Consider the following 17565-nt stretch of genomic DNA (forward strand, 5'->3'; position numbering starts at 1 on the left):
GGTTTATCAGAGAGATCTGTGATTATGACAACATTTAAATTTGTCATCTCTTCAGGTACAAAGGAAGAATCAGTCAATTAATCAATGAGCATATGCTAAGGAATATGAACTCAGTAAATTTTCAAACTTATACATCAAAGCTACCAAGAGAAAATATACTCAATGGTGTATTCTAAGTACAGCTCCTCATGCCCACGTGGAAAATCTTCAGCATCTCACAGACCAAAATACTTGAGAATATATTTACAGAAATCTCATAGGAACCAAGAAGCAGACCGAGAGTATCCAGTAACACTCACCCAATTACTTTGAAAGCTGACAGCATGAGAGGTGTCTGTCCGTTGACATCTGTCATATTCACACTCTAGTCAAAAAGGAATCAATTAGCAGAACTGTGAATACAGTATAAAGACTTACATTTCTTAAATACTTCTTTAACACCTTCATCTCTCTAACTGCTCAAAAATGGTTCTAATATTACTGAAGTCAAAAAAAGTGCTTTGTTCAGGGTAAAAATCCATAGATTGCTATAAAATATTCTAAAGGGAGAATATGAATGTAAAGTGTATGATGTGAAAGAAAAATGGAGGACAGCTGACAATCACCACTGAAAATGACAGAGATCCTGAAGTCATCTAGCTTAAACCCTGCTGCATTGGGTTCACACTACCGTTCATCCAATAATAGTGTATTACCTATTTTCAGAGTCACTTCTTTTTTTGCACTTGCTTTAAATAGTTAAACAAGAAAAATTCAAAGCTCTTTTTATATTTTCTGGAAGAAAAGGAAAAAGGGAATCATATCCTGATTAGGATATTGTCCTTTTATAAAACACAGTCAGTGTGAGGTACAACAATGCTCTGATCAAGTGAAAGAGTATAAGTTACTATGGATTCTTATGGCCCTGGAGAAAAAGAACTTGGGAAAAAGCACAAGGGTCTCTTTCCTCATAAATTTTAAAAACGGAAGCCCAAGAGGTTATAATTATTCCACTTCACTGAGCTGTCTGAGAGAAAGTGCTTATAGAGGGAGAATAATCAATCCAATGGCATTTGTGCAAACATGTTTCCGCACTCATTCCAGACAAGACCGTGAACACACAAACCACCTTGCTGTCAGAGCACACTCCAGCAAGCACAGTTGACAGCAGAACTCCCACTGCCGACAGCCTATAATTTAATCTGTGCTCTGAAGAACGTCATTTTCATGGAATTACTCAGAGAACAATAAATGAGATGCTCACATTCAAATTGGCCTCCCATTTGAGCTCAAATAATGAAAGCAAACGATGGGTTAATAGTGATCTGACAACCATTTCTACACTCAAGCAGAAGGAAAATACAGGCTTTGAGGTCATGTTTCTGAAAAAAACCTGAAAATTACTGGTATCATAAGAAAAACCATTACAGGCGTACAAGTTTCAGAAACATTAAATGATGTTGAGCTAAAATAACCTGTCTTTCTCCCTCTAATGAAGCCAAAAAAAAAAAAAAAAAGTGCTCAAGAGCTAAGTTGGCTTACTAAGGTAAGTTCTGAGTATCTGGATAGTCATTAACTCCAATTTAAAACTGAGGGTAAACCAGGGCCAATACACCCCCCCCCCAATATCTTCAGATTATGTTACCTGGAATATAAGATGCATGCCAAAACATACCTGTCCCTTTGAGATGAGATATGCTATGATGGGCATGTGCTGAAACAGGACTGCCAGATGGATGCTGCTGAATCCCTCTCCGTCAATCAGAGTGGGGTCTGCACCGTGCTGGAGCAATAATATGACCATAGGCAAGTGTCCTTGTCTGTGAACAGGAAATTTTCCAATGTGCTTTATTCTGTAGAAGCAGAATTCATGCAGAGAACCAAAAACTACCCAGGAAGAAACGATATGAGGGATTCTTGCTGGACAAAAGAACATTTTTTAGTAGGAAGGTGTTTTACATACTGGCAGCTGTACAAGTGACTTCTACTTGTTAAAAAAAAAAAGAACTATTTTTACTATATAGAGGTGTGTATATGTGCCCATATGTGTGCATGCCAGAGGAGGCCACAAGAAGGTGTCTGATTCCCTGGAGCTGAAGTTGCATGCAGGGAGTTGTGAATCCCCTCACAGTGGGTTCTAGGACAGAATTCTGGTCTTCCACAAGAGCAGCAAGTGCTCTTAATCACTGAGCCATTTCATGAGCTGCAAATGTCTTTTACTTAAATAGTCCAACTCAGAATTACATGACCATGCTTGAGGCAAATGGTAAACCTTGCAATCTAAATTAAGCCCTATGCTTATGTGCAAACAGTAATAGCAACGACTAATGCAAACAGTGAAAACCGTAAAACCCTACAGTCCTCACTGTCAGATTTGAAACCAAAACATGATCTTGAGCCAGAAATATTATAGCATAATATTAGGACTATGGGTACATTATAAAAGATGGGTACATTATTAAGATAAGGACCATATATATTTATAAATATTATTAATAACCATATATATAAAGAATCATATATATGAAGAAACATATCACATACATATATACATATATATGATATATATATTTCCAAACATAACTCATTTTCATGGAAACTACCTTCAGTATCTTGAAGGACCAGGGTGATGCTTAGGTTCTTCAGAACTTTTGCCTATGGCAAAAAGATTCAGCTCTCTGCTTTACCGAAACAATTTCACTTGAATTACAACCTCAGCAAGCAGAGCGAGTTAGGCAGACAGACTTAGACCCTCAGTTTCAGAGGGTCAGTGCACTTCATGGCAAAGAAAAAGATACCATAAATGCCATGTTAAGCCAGCCTACTCAAGATTATCCTGTATCAATTTCAAAGGCGTTTACTCATTTGATCTTAAGAGACAGAGATATACTTTAAGGAGATTGAGGGATTCAATCTCCTTAAAACAGCACTACACTGAGTTTCCAAATGAGTAGCTAAGGTTGAGATTTGAGATTGACTTTATAGTTGAACTACTGCGTTCATTTATACAAACCAAATAGATATTTATTCCAGTTTCAAAACAGAAATTCCAACACATTTGAGTCTGATAATCAAACGGAGCATAAGATCAAAGACTAAAACAACTCTTCTAGAAACTCCAAAGCCCTACTTTATTTTGAAAACAAACAAACAAACAAACAACCTAGGGAATGAAAGAAAACAAAAAACAAGAAAACCCACTCCCTTGCCTGCTGCTGGGGTTATGACATGCTGCCACTAGTCACATATGTCAAAACTTTGAAAGATATCTTACCGGATGGCCCAGTGAAGAGGAGTTGAATTTAAGTCACCACCCAACTGATCTATCACAGCACCTTTGGAAATATAAAACCTGTTAAAAGCAATGAAAATAAGACATGAAATATAAGATTCACATTGGGAAAGAAAAGGCTTTCTTTTATCCTCCCAGTCCCTTACAAGATAAAGTCTCATGTATCCCAGGCTGGCCTCAAACTCACAAGGCAGCCAAAGATAACTTTGAACTAACTTCTGATCCTCCTGTCTCCACTTCCTGAGCACTGGGAATGCAGGTGTGCACCACCAGACCCAGTTTTTACGTGATACTGGGTTTTAACCCAAGGCTCCGTGTCTGATAGGCAAGCACTCTATCAACCCAGTCCAACCTTTTCTTCACACTATATTATAAAACAGAAATTATAGTAACTCTCCTGAAGGGTCCTGATCTATGGAAGGCTCAAAATGATGTATGACAACATCAGACAAATTTCTGGTGAAACACTTAATAGTAAAATCAGATGTATTTTTGCTATAATTAGCATTCCTCTATCACCTACAAGCTCAACACATGGTCACTTTCCTGAATATTCTAATGACTATAGCATTCTTAAATAGCTTCAAAGTAGAAAGCAAAAGGTGAGATTATATCACTTTTAGCAGTTCATAATTAGAAGTAGCATATGGGAATAAATTCTTAAAGTAGTAAAAAATGAATTTAAAACCATTTTAGACAAATTAGAAATTATGAATGTTTCATTGTGGAAACAAAGAGTATAAGGTACTGTATATAGATAGTGAACCTATAATGTAATGAAAACAATTTTCTTCTCTACTTTAGAGTAATTTATTTCCTTACTTCAAAGATGTGCTTCGCATACACTAAAGAATATACCAAAGTCTGGCTGTTTGTATGATGTGTTAGAAAATTTTAAACTAGTTCATTTTAAGTTTTTGAAGCCTCAAGAATTTAACACATATAGTCTTCTAATTTGAAACATATGCATTCAAATCCTCACTACCCACTAGCATTTTACACACTAAATTAGAAACTGTTATACCAAATAATGTGTAGGCAGCAGGGCTTTCTTTTTGAAGAACTATATAAACCATTATATGCTCATTTCAAACTATATTCCACTTTAACTTTTTTCAAAGTCTAATTCTCTAAATATCAATTCCTCCTGATGTTATAACCCAAAATATTTCATTGCTTCTTCTAGACTTAAACTTCTATCCTGAGAAAATAATCTTATTGTCTTTTCAAAACACACCCTCTTTATCTTTATGATGGGTCTGATTTATGATTGGCCTTCTCCAATGCTATGGTAAATAAAGTATGGCAAATTCTAGGCTTTCACTTACAATAGAAGACTATAGGTTGCCTAACCCATACAAAAACAAAACAAAAGAGTTCTAGAACCATAAGGATCAGTACATGTACATAGAAGTACAAGTCTGCGTGCGCGCGCGCGCACACACACACACACACACACACACCATCTTACTTTACAAGCTCCAGCCTGTTGTTAATGGCAGCCCAGTGAAGAAGAGACACATTTTCTTTGTCTGGTTGTCTGACATCATATCCTGCTTCTACCAGCTCTTTACATCGTTCAAAAATTCCATATCTTAAATAAGAAACAGAAAAGCACAATTAATACATTAATAATTTTATGTCAAAATTTCATCCTTTTACTATGACTTTTATTTATTATTATTTTTTAAATTTTAATGCAAACAACTTTTTAGTCAACATGGAAATACAAAGCAGGTGTCCCTGGTATCCTTGGAGCCCTATATCCTGGAATCCTTCCAGATCCCAACATCTGTGCATCTGTTCAAAGCCCTTATAAAATAAGGTGTCATATATAGTAATTATGCATATCTTCCCACATACTTTATGTCATATAGGTTACTTATGCAATTCAGATACCATGTAAATAACTGCCATAGTGTATTATATAGGCAATTGCGACAGATTTAAAATTCTATGAGTGTACAGTACAAGTTTAAGTGTATTTCTTTTTTTTATTTTTGCCTTTTTTATGTTTTTTCCATTATGTTTAATCATCCATCCATCCATTCATTCATTCATCCATTCACTCATTCACTTTACATCCCAATATATGTCCCAATAATTACCCCCTCCTCTCTGTTCCTCTCTTACAGATCCTCCCCCAATTTCCCTCTCCCCTTCTCCTTTGAGAAGGGGGAGGACAACATTTTGAATGCAAGAATGACTGAAGTTGTGATTGCTGAATTCCACAATGGAGAATTCTTAGACATGGTCTAACTCTAACGCACAAAAGGAACACAGTGTAAAGCCAAACAAAAGTAAGCTCAGTGCACTCACTGATTAATTCATTCACGTGGAGCAGAAACAAACTTTCTTAAGCCTTAATCCTCACATCTGCTCTCCTTTAATAAGTTCATTTGTCTAAAAACATACAGTGTTGGCTCCTGACTACAATCTTATCTCTGAAGCAAAACACACCTAAGCAACTACCTTACAATGTAAGTGAAACCCTAAAAGCAAACTTGGGATGCGATAAATTCAACAAGAAATAGCCAGGATGTAGAGCCAGGAAAGAGTCTTTCCTTGAACTGAAACATGACACACACGCTAAAATTTAAGAAGGGAGGACAGGAAGAATAGCGCGTACAAAAACTGAGATGTGAAACACTACATAGATGTTCAGAGAAATAGAAGCAACTCAACAATGGTGAGTGTAATACAGTGGAGAGGCAAGGGCAAGGGCAAGGGCAAGGGCAAGGGAAGGGCAAGACCACACAAGGTGGCGAAGACTGTGAGTTCATCTTCAGTTCAGTGGGAAACCAAGAAAGTCATTAGAAAAGGAAAAGTGCTGAGAATCTGAGTTTTCAGAAAGATTACGTTAGTGGCAATATAGAAGAAGCAGCTTAGATCAGCATAAGAATAGAATTCAGAGACCAGCATGGGATGATAACTGTGAGTATAGATGAGAACATTAAGTGTGAGATGGACAAAGGGAACAGAAAAGGGGAGTCTAGAAGATAATCTGCTGAGTTATTTTCTAATGCTTTTATAATTTTAAAAATCATACATTAGCAACATTTCTTTTTAACAGAAACTAACCACACCATACATTTTTAGCAGTTTTTCTGAAACTTATTTCTATTTAGAAGGACCTGAGAATTGCAACTGGCCCTCAGAGGTCAAAACTCAAATCAACTGGCAAAAAGATCTTACTTTTTCACAACTAAATACAAATGTTTTGCTTGATAAAAATATGTATGTCTAAACAATACATGGAAGTTTCTGATAATGGCACATCGTCATAGAAGGACTATCCATCTTTTAAAGGTCACTTTGGACATTTTACTGGAAAAGAATATCCCTTTTATGTGAGAAATGTAGGAGAACACATTATTGGTTGCATATAACGTTTGCCTCTCTGCTTCTGTCTCCTTTCCAAATATCTATCTAAAGCATCAACCTGCGGGTAGTGACCCCTTTGGAGGTTAAACAATTCTCTTACAGGGTGTGGGGTGATGGGCTGTGAGAGGAAGTCTGGTAAGGTTGAGGTAAGGTTTGAAGCCCTGGGGACCCTGAAGTGGTGGTAGGAGCTTTGCCTGCTCCGGGAACTAGGCCCGTCAGGTAGCCACAGTCCCCCACAGGCCCCCATAGAGAGGTTTGTGGCCATCAGTCATGTAGGGGCACTACCTCAAGCACTCCCATATGTAGATAAGGTATCCCCAAGCTCTCAGACCAACCCAATAGGAAACACCTACTGTTAGACCCTGACCACCCCAAAACTGTAAATAAGGATCCTATCCAGAAGGAATAAAGGTGTGTGAGAACACATTTTACTCTGTTGTCTGAGCTGCTGCCAGGGAAGAGACCTGCTCTCCCGAAACAACGCCACAAGAAGCACCCTCAGCCTTGGTAGATCATATATAGCTGGATGGTTAGTCAGCCTCCAGCTGGCTCAGCTGGGCTACACTCAGCGCAGAGCGACCTGTGTAGTACCTTAGAGCAACAAAAGTGACGGTAGCAGCAGAAGTGGAGGCAATTCCTACTCCCTGCTCATATTCTTCCTACTTCACCTGAACCCCAGCACCTGGCCGGGCCAGAGACCTCTGTGTAAAAGCTTCCAGTACACAGGCCCATAACAGGGGACACTTAGGACCATCAGAAAACACAGGTATTTATATGACAACTCATAACAGTAGCAAAATTACAATTAAGAAATAGCAATGAAAATAATTTTATGGCTGGGGTCACTACAACGTGAGTACTGTATTAAAGGGTTGCAGCATTTGAAGGGTGAGGACCATTGGTCTAAAGATATTTCCACAATCACTTAAGAAGGTCTAATACCTAAAGGAACATCAAAGATGAGTTCTTACTGAGCTTCTCTGTGAATGTGGCTTATGTCCAGCATTTGGCACAACCAAGCTTTCCTGATGACAGAGACATTTCAATGTTCCCATTCTGATTAAAGACAATGTTCCCCTTAAGAATACTCTCATCTTCATAGCAACATAAATTATCAAATAATATTCACCCAAAGCAGTAGACCCAGGGTCTTTAAACTAACATTATATAAGTTGGTAATCAGAATAACCCACTATGGTGACTGTCAGTATATGAATAATGAACATGAACATTAGTTAGCGCAAAAGCCAAACAGGGTTTTAACACGGATGATACCAAGAGAGACAGGTAATCCTAGTTCTTTTATGGTGATTAGATGACTGTGAGTTACATTAAATGGACATTATAATGTTTATACTTGATTACTAAAATATAAATTACTACTTAATGTCTGATAAACAACATATTTCAAAATATGCTTAAAAGCAAGAGGTGAGATGGTCCCTGAAATGAACAGGTTCTATGAAGATGGCCCTGGCAATCACTGACATCATGGATATCCACACAATGGTCACTGTAAGAAGAACATTTTTAAATTCATTTCTATTTTCAGCACAAGAAACAGATCCATTAGAATATACTTCTACCTACCTGTTCTGTGTTGCCAGCAAACAAAATGCAGGAAATATATAATAATTAACGATTAATATCAACAAATGTTAGCTGCTATTCCCATTCCATTCCTGTATTAGGTTGTAGCACACTTTTTTTTTTTAAAGATTTAGTTATTTATTATATGTAAGTATACTGTATCTGTCTTCAGACACCCCAGAGGAGGGCATTAGATCTCATTAAGGATGGTTGTGAGCCACCATGTGGTTGTTGGGATTTGAACTCAGGACCTTTGGAAGAGCAGTCAGTGCTCTCAACTGCTGAGCTATCTCTCCAGCCCAGGTTGTAACACACTTTAAGTGCAGATTAGAGCCTTGTTTTAATCTTGTTCCAAATCACTCATTTTGTTCCGTAAACATTTTACCAAGTAGCTAATAAAAGACAGAAAGTGCAAAAGGCCTGGGGCTACAAAGATAAAGGAGATAAGTTCTACAGAAAAGTTGTTCACAATCTAATGGAAGTGCTGGATCTACAAACAGCCAAGGTATACTGCACTAAGTACTTCCATGCTGGAATGGCAAACACATTTGGTGCTGGTATGGAGCTGTTTGGATACAGTAACAAAGTGCCCACAGAGTGCCATCAACTGCACACCCATTATCATAACTGAAGAGACTCTAAGGATAAAACAGAGAATCCAATAGACTTACTGTGTAGCTTTGACAATGTCACAGTTACTGGAGTCCTCTATAAGAGGAAGAATTTCTTTTGCTTTCGCAAGTTCTTTGTTGTCATGCACACAGATGCCATGTCGACCAAATCCTGGAACATGGGCACCATGGCTGTGATTCCTGCACTGAAGAGTAAGAGCAATTGACAAAGCATATAGAAGAATTAATACCATAATTCAATCATGTAAATGAAGCATTTTATACCATCAACAATACCTATGCTAACAAATCAAATTGCTTTAATCTCTTACAGAAGTGTCTTAATGAAGATTTTTGTCTTCAAAGATGCTTAAAATGAGAAAAATCCAAATTATAAATGTTGTCGTAAAATAGGTCATATGAAAAGGCACAAATGTGCCTTGGTAGCTGCAGTAATAGAGTAGAGGGTCATGGACATTGACACTGAAGGCACATTACCAGGATCTTGTTTTCAGAGTTGTGGAAGCACACCCTAAAAAATATTCTCACATCCTAATGATCAAGTTGTTGCAATTTCCTGTCCCTTTGAAGATGGAAATCCCTGTGGCAAGGAATATGACAAAGGTGGTGAGATAATGTAGTCTATGACAGGGTGAATAAGACTGTCTTAGTAGCAGCCCCTATTAGTTTTACAAAAGCAGGCTGCTATGAGACAGAAGGAACTGCAAAAAGCCCAGGTGGCGAGGGCTGAGAGTAGCTTCTAGAAGTGAAAGTGAGAGACATCAAGAAAATGAAAACGGTGTATCAGGCAGCTGCAGAGACTTGAATTGTATTACTAGCTGCATGAGCTTGAGAAAGAACTCTAAGTTATATAAGGGAACACAGCTCAGCCATGACCCCAGCTTTTGAGACCCTAAGCAAAGGATCCAGGTAAGCTGTGCTTGGACTTCTGACAAGCACAAACACTGAGCCATTATATGTGTGGTCATTTGTCATGCAGTGACAGTTGGTATAGAAGTGACCAGGTTGATGTAAAATGACCCAACATTATCATACCACATCAATTTATTTATGTGGCCACTTGCTGGATCTCCCTAGCTTGGGGTTACTGCTAACAGTACTGCTGTGGTGCACACTCTTGTATATGTCTCTGAGTATTCATGCATAAACAATTCTTAAGAATATATAGCCCAAGTTTAACTGTCTGGCATTTAAGGCATGTTAAGCCCATCTTAAAATGGCCACATCAATTATGCTTTCCAGAGCAGGGCCTGGAAACTTTCATGGCTCTCATCCTCACAAACTGTCGGTATCATCAAACTCTGCTTGCTGATGCTTTAAGGGACTTCTAGCTTGTCTTAGATGGCAGCACTTAAACACACGAGTGCAAGTTCTTTTTTCAGCTATTTATAAAGTAGGGCCTTTTACTTTAGTGTACAATGTACTAACCATAATTAGATCTCACCACTGACTGTCCTTTTAAAGAATACATAGAAAACTGGTCAAAACACCGGAAATAAACGATTTTAACTATGAACAACAGGAAAGTATCCAAGAAATGAGAACTTAAGAAAGTTTGTCTTGGAGAGGGTGGGCAGCAGAGGGAGCATGGCACACATGAATGAATAAAAGGACATGGAATTGGGTAGGTGGGGAGATAGGAAAGATCTGGAAGGCATTGAGACAAGGAAAACCATGATCAGAACATAGTATGTGAAAAATGTTTTTCAATTAAAAAAAAAAAAAGCAAGGGAAGTGAGTGAACCTTACCACGGAGCCCACAATGTCAGAATTTGAGAAAATACTTTCAATATGACCAGCCTGTGGCCACTAGCCTCATGCATCTAAAGACATACAAGATGTGGCTCAAGATGACCAACAGAACACAGTAAACTTACTTAATATATTGAGATTGTTGGTGATTATTTTAGGCAACTTTGAAACAATGCTGGATTATAATGTTAAAAGGGATGCTAGAGCCTCAGGGCCTCTCTGTATAAATGAGAATGCAGAAATAATATATGCAACAGGCCGAGGTGGCTCAAGGTGGGAGCAGAGTTCAAGAGAGAAATAAGCTAAGCAGGGAAGAAAGTGTGTATGAGTGTGAGTGTGAGTGTGTGTGTGTGTGTGTGTGTGGCGGGGGCGCTGAAACTTAAGATTTGGGATAAAGTTTTGCAATGTTTCTTAAAAACAAGGACATTATTTACATATATTTTAAATCAAAAAGATTAAAAATAAGGTATTGTATGCAGGCATGTATGGTATAAACTCTACAAGGTTGGAATACCCGACTGTCTATGGAAAACTCAACTGAAACATAAAAACACACACAGATATACACAAACATTAAGCATAAGGAATGCAGTAGTTATTGGAAGATATGACAAAGCAGTGTCAACAGTAAGGAGACTTCATAATATTATAGAGCTAATTATATAAGAAGATGTAACACTGGATGTATATAGAATTCAAACGTTTAAATTCATTAAGTAAAAACAGACAGAACTGGAAAAAGAAATCAGTTCATAATTATAGGGATTATAGAAGTTAGTGAACTTCTTTCACCAACTGTAGCATGAGAGGACACAAAATAGCACAGGACAGAAAAAAACAAAAACAAAAATAACCAAAAACAATCTCGGAACCAGAAAGAGCACTATCCATCAACTGTTAGCACAACAGATATACAGTATATTTCATAAGGGTCTTAAATTACATATCCCTAAGGGCGAATGATGCTAAGCACTATTTCATGTGCTAATCTGTCTTCTGCATATCTTCTATGAAGTTTCTGTTCATGTCTTTGCTGTCCTCTCTTTTTGAGCCAAGGTCTCACAGCTAGCCTCTAACTTGTGATCTTCCTGCTTTGGCTTCCTAACAGCTGGGTTAACAGTCATGCTAGCATGTCCACCTGCTATTTTTCATCTGTGACTTTTGTTTTCTTACTGTTAAGTTTTAAGAGTTCTTGATATTAAACAATCTAGATTAGTACAAGAGACATGTGACTTTCAAAATATTTTCTCCTGGACTGTATGCAGCTTTCCTCTCCTTAAAAGAATTGTTCATTGGGTAAGTTTAAAATTTTGTTGTCCAGTTTATCAAGTTATTTCACAGATGGATTTTGGTTTTGTGCTCAATTCCAGAAATTACACTTGAAATCTCAATTATTCTGGCTACTGAGGAAAGTTCTAGCACTCAAACTGCCAAAAGATCCCTTTCTTGCTTCTTGAGTGAATTACAGTGCTCATGGAGTTCTGTCTATAGGAATGTCCTCTTCCAGGGCTCAAGTCTGTAACAGGGGCAAACCAGAGGTGACAAAGGTAAATTATCTGCTGAGATCATAAAATTTGATTTCTGGTCATCTGTAATATGATTTACCATTTACTTTTCCAAGGTCCTTCAGATGTTTAAAGTCTGTCAGACTTCATATCTACGTTCAATGGGAGAGAGAGGTGTGTTTTTATCCCTTCATCTCTCCCAGAATGACACCCATAATGCTCTTTTGAATAGGTTTGTTTGGATCTATCTGCTAAATAAGCAAACACAGAATCATATATAGCCAAAACCAACAGGTACTTACCTACATTCAAAGGAAAGTAAGAACCTTTCAGGATTCTTTCTATATCATAGTAATTATAATCTATTCAAATGGAAGAAAGCTAGCTTTAAATAGTCTATGATTCTGATCCATTTGATTTTCTCTAGTCCACCTAGGATTCCAGTTCACAAATGATTCAAGGGACCAGGAAACCATGTTTTGTTGTTTTGTTTTTATAAGATACATGGGTTGTTGTAGAGAAGAAAAAAAGGAATAATAAGAAAGACATATATAGCTAAATAGTTCTCCAGGAAGAAAAGGGTCAAAATTGAACCTTATGTATGATGTATAAGGTTACACCAGTGGCAGTTTTTGTAAGTCCCTAGTTTTCTTTTTCAAGATCAAGAGTTAGCCAGGTGGTGGTGGCACACGCCTGTAATCCCAGCACTCTGGGAGGCAGAGGCAGGCGTATTTCTGAGTTCGAGTCTAGCCTGGTCTACAGAGTGAGCTCCAGGACAGCCAGGGCTATACAGATACAGAGAAACCCTGTCTTGAAAAACCAAAAATCAAGAGTTGAAGGTCTATGTCACTCTCTCTTGACTCTAAGCTCTGTGAACTGCTTCACTAATAACACATTGTAGAAGAGCTGCTGTGCCAGTTTGCAAGCCTAGGCTTTAGAGTATGGAAGCTTCCTCTTCTTGTCTCTTAAGACATACTTCTTTTGGAATCCAGCTACCATGCAGTACAGAAGATCAGGTATTTGTTGAGAGTCAGCATCAGCTGCCAGATCTGGGAGTAAAAACACTCCTAGATAATACCAGTCCTAGCTAGCAATTCACATCTAGCTTATAAGTCTTTCCTGCTGAGGCTCTAGACACAATGGAACAAACCAACCTGAACCAGTATATTTGAATGTCTGATGCACAGGTCCGTGAGTTAACAATGGTTGTTTTCCATGCCATCACACTTTTGAGTGGTTTGCTACACATCAACAGAGCATCTTCAAACTATACAGTAATTATGGTGCAATCAAATTATTTTTAAAATAGTAAGCATTCTTGAAGTTACAGTGGATTCTAAGGGGAAATCATGATCTGGAAAACTGGCAAGGCTGACTAGCAAATAAAATGGGGGTAAGGAGGTATGACGGAAAACCACTAAAATTTGTCACAAAATTAACAGAAATATCAGAGTTAAGTTTCTAAGTTCACTATTGGGTGAACACTAGTGTTAGGTTCTTTTTTTTTTTTATGCTTGACATAAAGCAATGATTAATGCATCAGATACAAATCACTACCTTCGTGGCACTTATACTCAGCAGAGGGGAGCGAGCGCATCATCAGGATCAACAGCATATTGCATGATATCAAATGCTGGGGAGAAATATGAAACCAGGAGGGAGGTCAGGGAGTGTTACTGTTAGTGATGACAATGAGAAAGGTCTGCAATTTATAAGTATAAGGGCTCCAAAATGCTACACTGTGGTGAGATTTGTCTGAAGACATTATTGAAACGGAGGAATAAGCCACATCAATACTCAGGAGAGACTCCAGATAAAACATTCCAGCTAGAGCAAGTAAGTATTATGGCCTGCAGCCCAGTGTAGCTGGGAGTTTCTTGAGCAAACAAAACTGTAAAAGATGAGGTATTAAACACAACTGAGAACCAGGCTGGGTAGGAAAATTCTGACCAAAAAACAAAACAAAACAAAACAGCCAAAAAAAACCCAAAACCCTATCAGCACTAAGAAGCAAATTCAACAAAAGGGATGCTTTGTCTGTTTTGTTCATAAAGAATAGAGCCCAACTACCAGAAGACATTCAAAATGCATTTACTAGATGAATGAACGGAATCTTGGCTGCACCACTCAGCTTAGTTGCTCTCTAGCATGTGACTACATTTTCTTTTTTCTTTTTTTTTTTTTTTTCAAGACAGGGCTTCTCTGTGTAGCTCCAACTGTCCTGGAACTCACTCTGTAGACCAGGCTTGCCTCAAACTCGGAAATCCGCCTGCCTCTGCCTCCCAAATGCTGGGGTTAAAGGCGTGCGCCACCACCACCTGGCGTGACTACATTTTCTTGAGTGTCCATTCTCACTTTTAAAATTAGAAATAATTATTCTTACCTAGCTCACAGGTAAGTAGTAAAGACTAGGACCGGGGAATTTCTAAGAAGTGTAAGCTCTTCCCATTATAACTGAAGAAAGTAGCAACAGCAATTATCATTAACAACAGTCTATCCTGCCCCACCAACTTCAACCTCTAAAATCATCCTCTCCCTTCTGATGTCATGGAACTTGAGCAGGGTTATTTTCCCTTCAGCATGGAGGAGTAAAACCTAAGCTCTCACAGGCTTTTATTAAGGAGTGACAGTAATTAAGAAATGAGGCCTACTCTTACCAACGATTGAGCCTGAGAAAAATAACGAGACCCTGTTTCATGTAAAGAGTAGCAATTCAGGCTCCCTGCACATCTTTTTTATTTCTTTTAAAATGCAAGAACTCCCAATAAAAACACCTCAGCATGTTATTTTCCACTTAAACCTATACCAAACTGGTTGAAGAAGAAAATAGAGAGATATGAAGAACACTCTTGGGATTGGAGAAAAAAATTTTTTTTTTACAGTCCAAGCAATGTGAAGAAACTGCTTGAACTTCAAAATGCTTGAAGAAAAGCATACACACACACACACACACACACACAAACACACACATATATTCTTTTGCTTAAGGATTTTGATACTGGAATAAGAAGGTGCACATAAAAACATGCAGCACATGTTAAACATTTGCTACGATTGAAGAAGCCTGAATTAAAATATTAAGTGGGTATCTATTCAATGCCAGTGATTTAGTTTTTAGAGGTCACAATCAAAACGGACAAATTCTTAGTTCTCTTGGCTTTTATAGCTTCCCCTATGGCCTCCTCTGTCTTCGGGGACTAATCTAACCCTTCTCAGAATAGAATCCTTTGGGATTTTGCAGATGGTACCACGACGGAGCTCCCTTCCTCCTGCCTCCACAGCCTCGATGCTTTCAAGGAGTAGGAAGGATGTGGATCGGAACAAGAACTAAGACAGCATAAGGTGGAGGGAAGGCAGCAACCTAGGCGCTAGGGCTGGACATTTCTCAACAGAATCTCTCAGACTCCAGGCTCAGGTCTGCGGCTGGCTGTGCTATCAGGTGTGTCACCTGACACCTTACAGGTCCGGGCCGACTTAGGCGCTGGTGCGAGACGCCCTGTCGCCGGATGGAGGCGGGAGCAGCGCCCGGCCTCGCTTGGCGGCCACCGCAAAGGACAAGCAGCATCTTTCCCAGTGTGGTCAAGGCCCTAGGTCCCGCCGTCCTCGCGGAACCACCTCACCTGGCCGCAGCTTAGGTCCCCACCGCCGCCCACGTCCAGCCGCGCTCACCTGCGAGCCCAGGCCCGGGCCCTCCATCACAACCCGAGCCCGCCCGGCCGCGGCTCCAGCGCAAAGTGGCGACCGCCGCTCTGCGAGCACGCCTCAGCCGCCTCTCGCCCACTTCCGGCTTTCGCCCCGCCCTCCTAACTGCGCGCATCTCAGCGCTGCCAATCCGCCACGAGAAGCCAATCCCAGGCTTCTCTCTCATGGGGGCGGGACTTTCTCACCTCTAGAGAACAGCGGGTCATCTCCGCCCTCTGCCCCGCCCCCGCTAGGTTCTTTCCTTCAGCCTCTCCCTTGGCACCCCTTCAAGTTCCCACTCTGAAGGCTCTACAGGTACATGTTCAGGCTGTTATTCCAACCTCCCGAGTGGGCTTCTCCAAAGCTAGATGTCCTCGTGGAAATCTCTCCCTCACATCAGTCTTCTCAACCGTGAAATGGAGTCAAGAACAACTTCATGTAAACGTTCTGAATATTAATTGAGGAAAAGTATGCACAGTTCTTCAGCATGGTTTTTGGCAGATGAAGAGCATCCTGTCTCCTGGACAGCCTCACAGATGTTAGCTGTTAAAATGTCTGCTGCTCTTCAGTCATGTGCTCTTGAGCAAGGCACTTCTACCATCAGGGCCTGGTTCCTCATAGAAAGCAGAAGACATGAGCAGTGGTAAAGGTAGTTGCCAGCAAGTCTCACGACCTGAGTTTGTTCTCCAGGATCATGGTGGGAGGGAAAAAGTCTCAATGTTTTCCACGGATCCTGACAGAGAGAGGCTCACTCACTACACCATTCCCCACACACAAATAAATTAATAAATGAGACAAAGTAAGTTTTAAGAAAAAAGAAAGCAGGCCGGGCGGTGGTAGCACATGCCTTTAATCTGAGCACTTGGGAGGCAGAGGCAGGTGGATTTCTGAGTTCGAGGCCAGCCTGGTCTACAGAGTGAGTTCCAGGACAGCCAGGGCTACACAGAGAAACCCAGTCTCAAAAAACAAGGAAAAAAGAAAAAAAAAAAAGCAGAAAATATGAGAGTTCCACAGGGAAGATTCTACCTTCCTAAAGGACAAACTGGGCAAGTCTCACCTGTCTCTTTTGGCAGAATGTGTGGAGGAGCTGTCATGTAAGTCTTGCACAGATTGGTGGGCTATGATGAAACTAGAATACTCTTGGTTCTTACCAGTAGGGGTTCTCTCCCATCTCAGAGTCCAGAAAACAACGGGACTTTCCTGAGCCTGCACTCAACACAATTCTTTGTGATAATTCCGTGATGTGTCTGTTACCAAGCCCAGCTTGGTTAGATCCTTAGAGGCTAATTCATTATAGAATTAATATTGTGACTCTACATTCTATAAACCCTGAAATAAGTGTCTGGAAATAAAGTGCTGGGTTTACCCATGAAAAAAAATACTACCCTGAAACAGTAAAATTATAAGTGTATTATTATTGTCATTGGCACTACTTATTGGGCACACCATAGGCTACCCACAAAGCCTACACCCACTGAGAATGGGAAACATTGTGTTTGTCTAGGAACTCCCAGTGGCCAGAACAGCACTGAGACCTGGAAACATTTACCATAATTACAGTGAGTAGAAGGGCGGATGTATGAATGTGTCATGAACCTTTATAATGCTACTCAGAGCAAACTGAATGACAAATAGAAGGATGGGCAAGTGACTTCCTCCAGAGCAAGAGGAAAAAGCAGGTGATTTGGATAGCGTAGGAAGAAGCCTGGGGAAGCTTTCAAAGAGGAGAGAACCTCCTTGTAATGTGGTC

The 17565-nt window shown here is 39.6% G+C and overlaps 1 protein-coding gene across 2 annotated transcripts in view; it reads right to left on the minus strand.

Moving 5' to 3' along the window:
• Nucleotides 1-15915, minus strand: part of Zdhhc13 (zinc finger DHHC-type palmitoyltransferase 13) — a 42134-nt gene extending 26219 nt beyond the window's left edge. The window contains exons 1-6 of one of the 2 annotated variants that reach the window (XM_052162071.1): nucleotides 15804-15915; nucleotides 8917-9062; nucleotides 4743-4865; nucleotides 3254-3331; nucleotides 1655-1799; nucleotides 300-364 (exon numbers count right to left, since the gene is read on the minus strand). In XM_052162071.1, the coding sequence (XP_052018031.1) occupies nucleotides 300-364; nucleotides 1655-1799; nucleotides 3254-3331; nucleotides 4743-4865; nucleotides 8917-9062; nucleotides 15804-15830 (584 nt within the window). In that variant the 5' untranslated portion in view covers nucleotides 15831-15915. Of the gene's footprint in view, nucleotides 1-299; nucleotides 365-1654; nucleotides 1800-3253; nucleotides 3332-4742; nucleotides 4866-8916; nucleotides 9063-15803 lie in introns of those variants that run through there. The other variant, XM_052162081.1, reaches the window with a different exon arrangement.
• Between the last annotated feature and the right edge of the window lie 1650 nt (nucleotides 15916-17565).

This window comes from Apodemus sylvaticus, chromosome 1 (genome assembly GCF_947179515.1).
Source record: "Apodemus sylvaticus chromosome 1, mApoSyl1.1, whole genome shotgun sequence".
In the NCBI taxonomy this organism is placed as follows: domain Eukaryota; kingdom Metazoa; phylum Chordata; class Mammalia; order Rodentia; family Muridae; genus Apodemus; species Apodemus sylvaticus.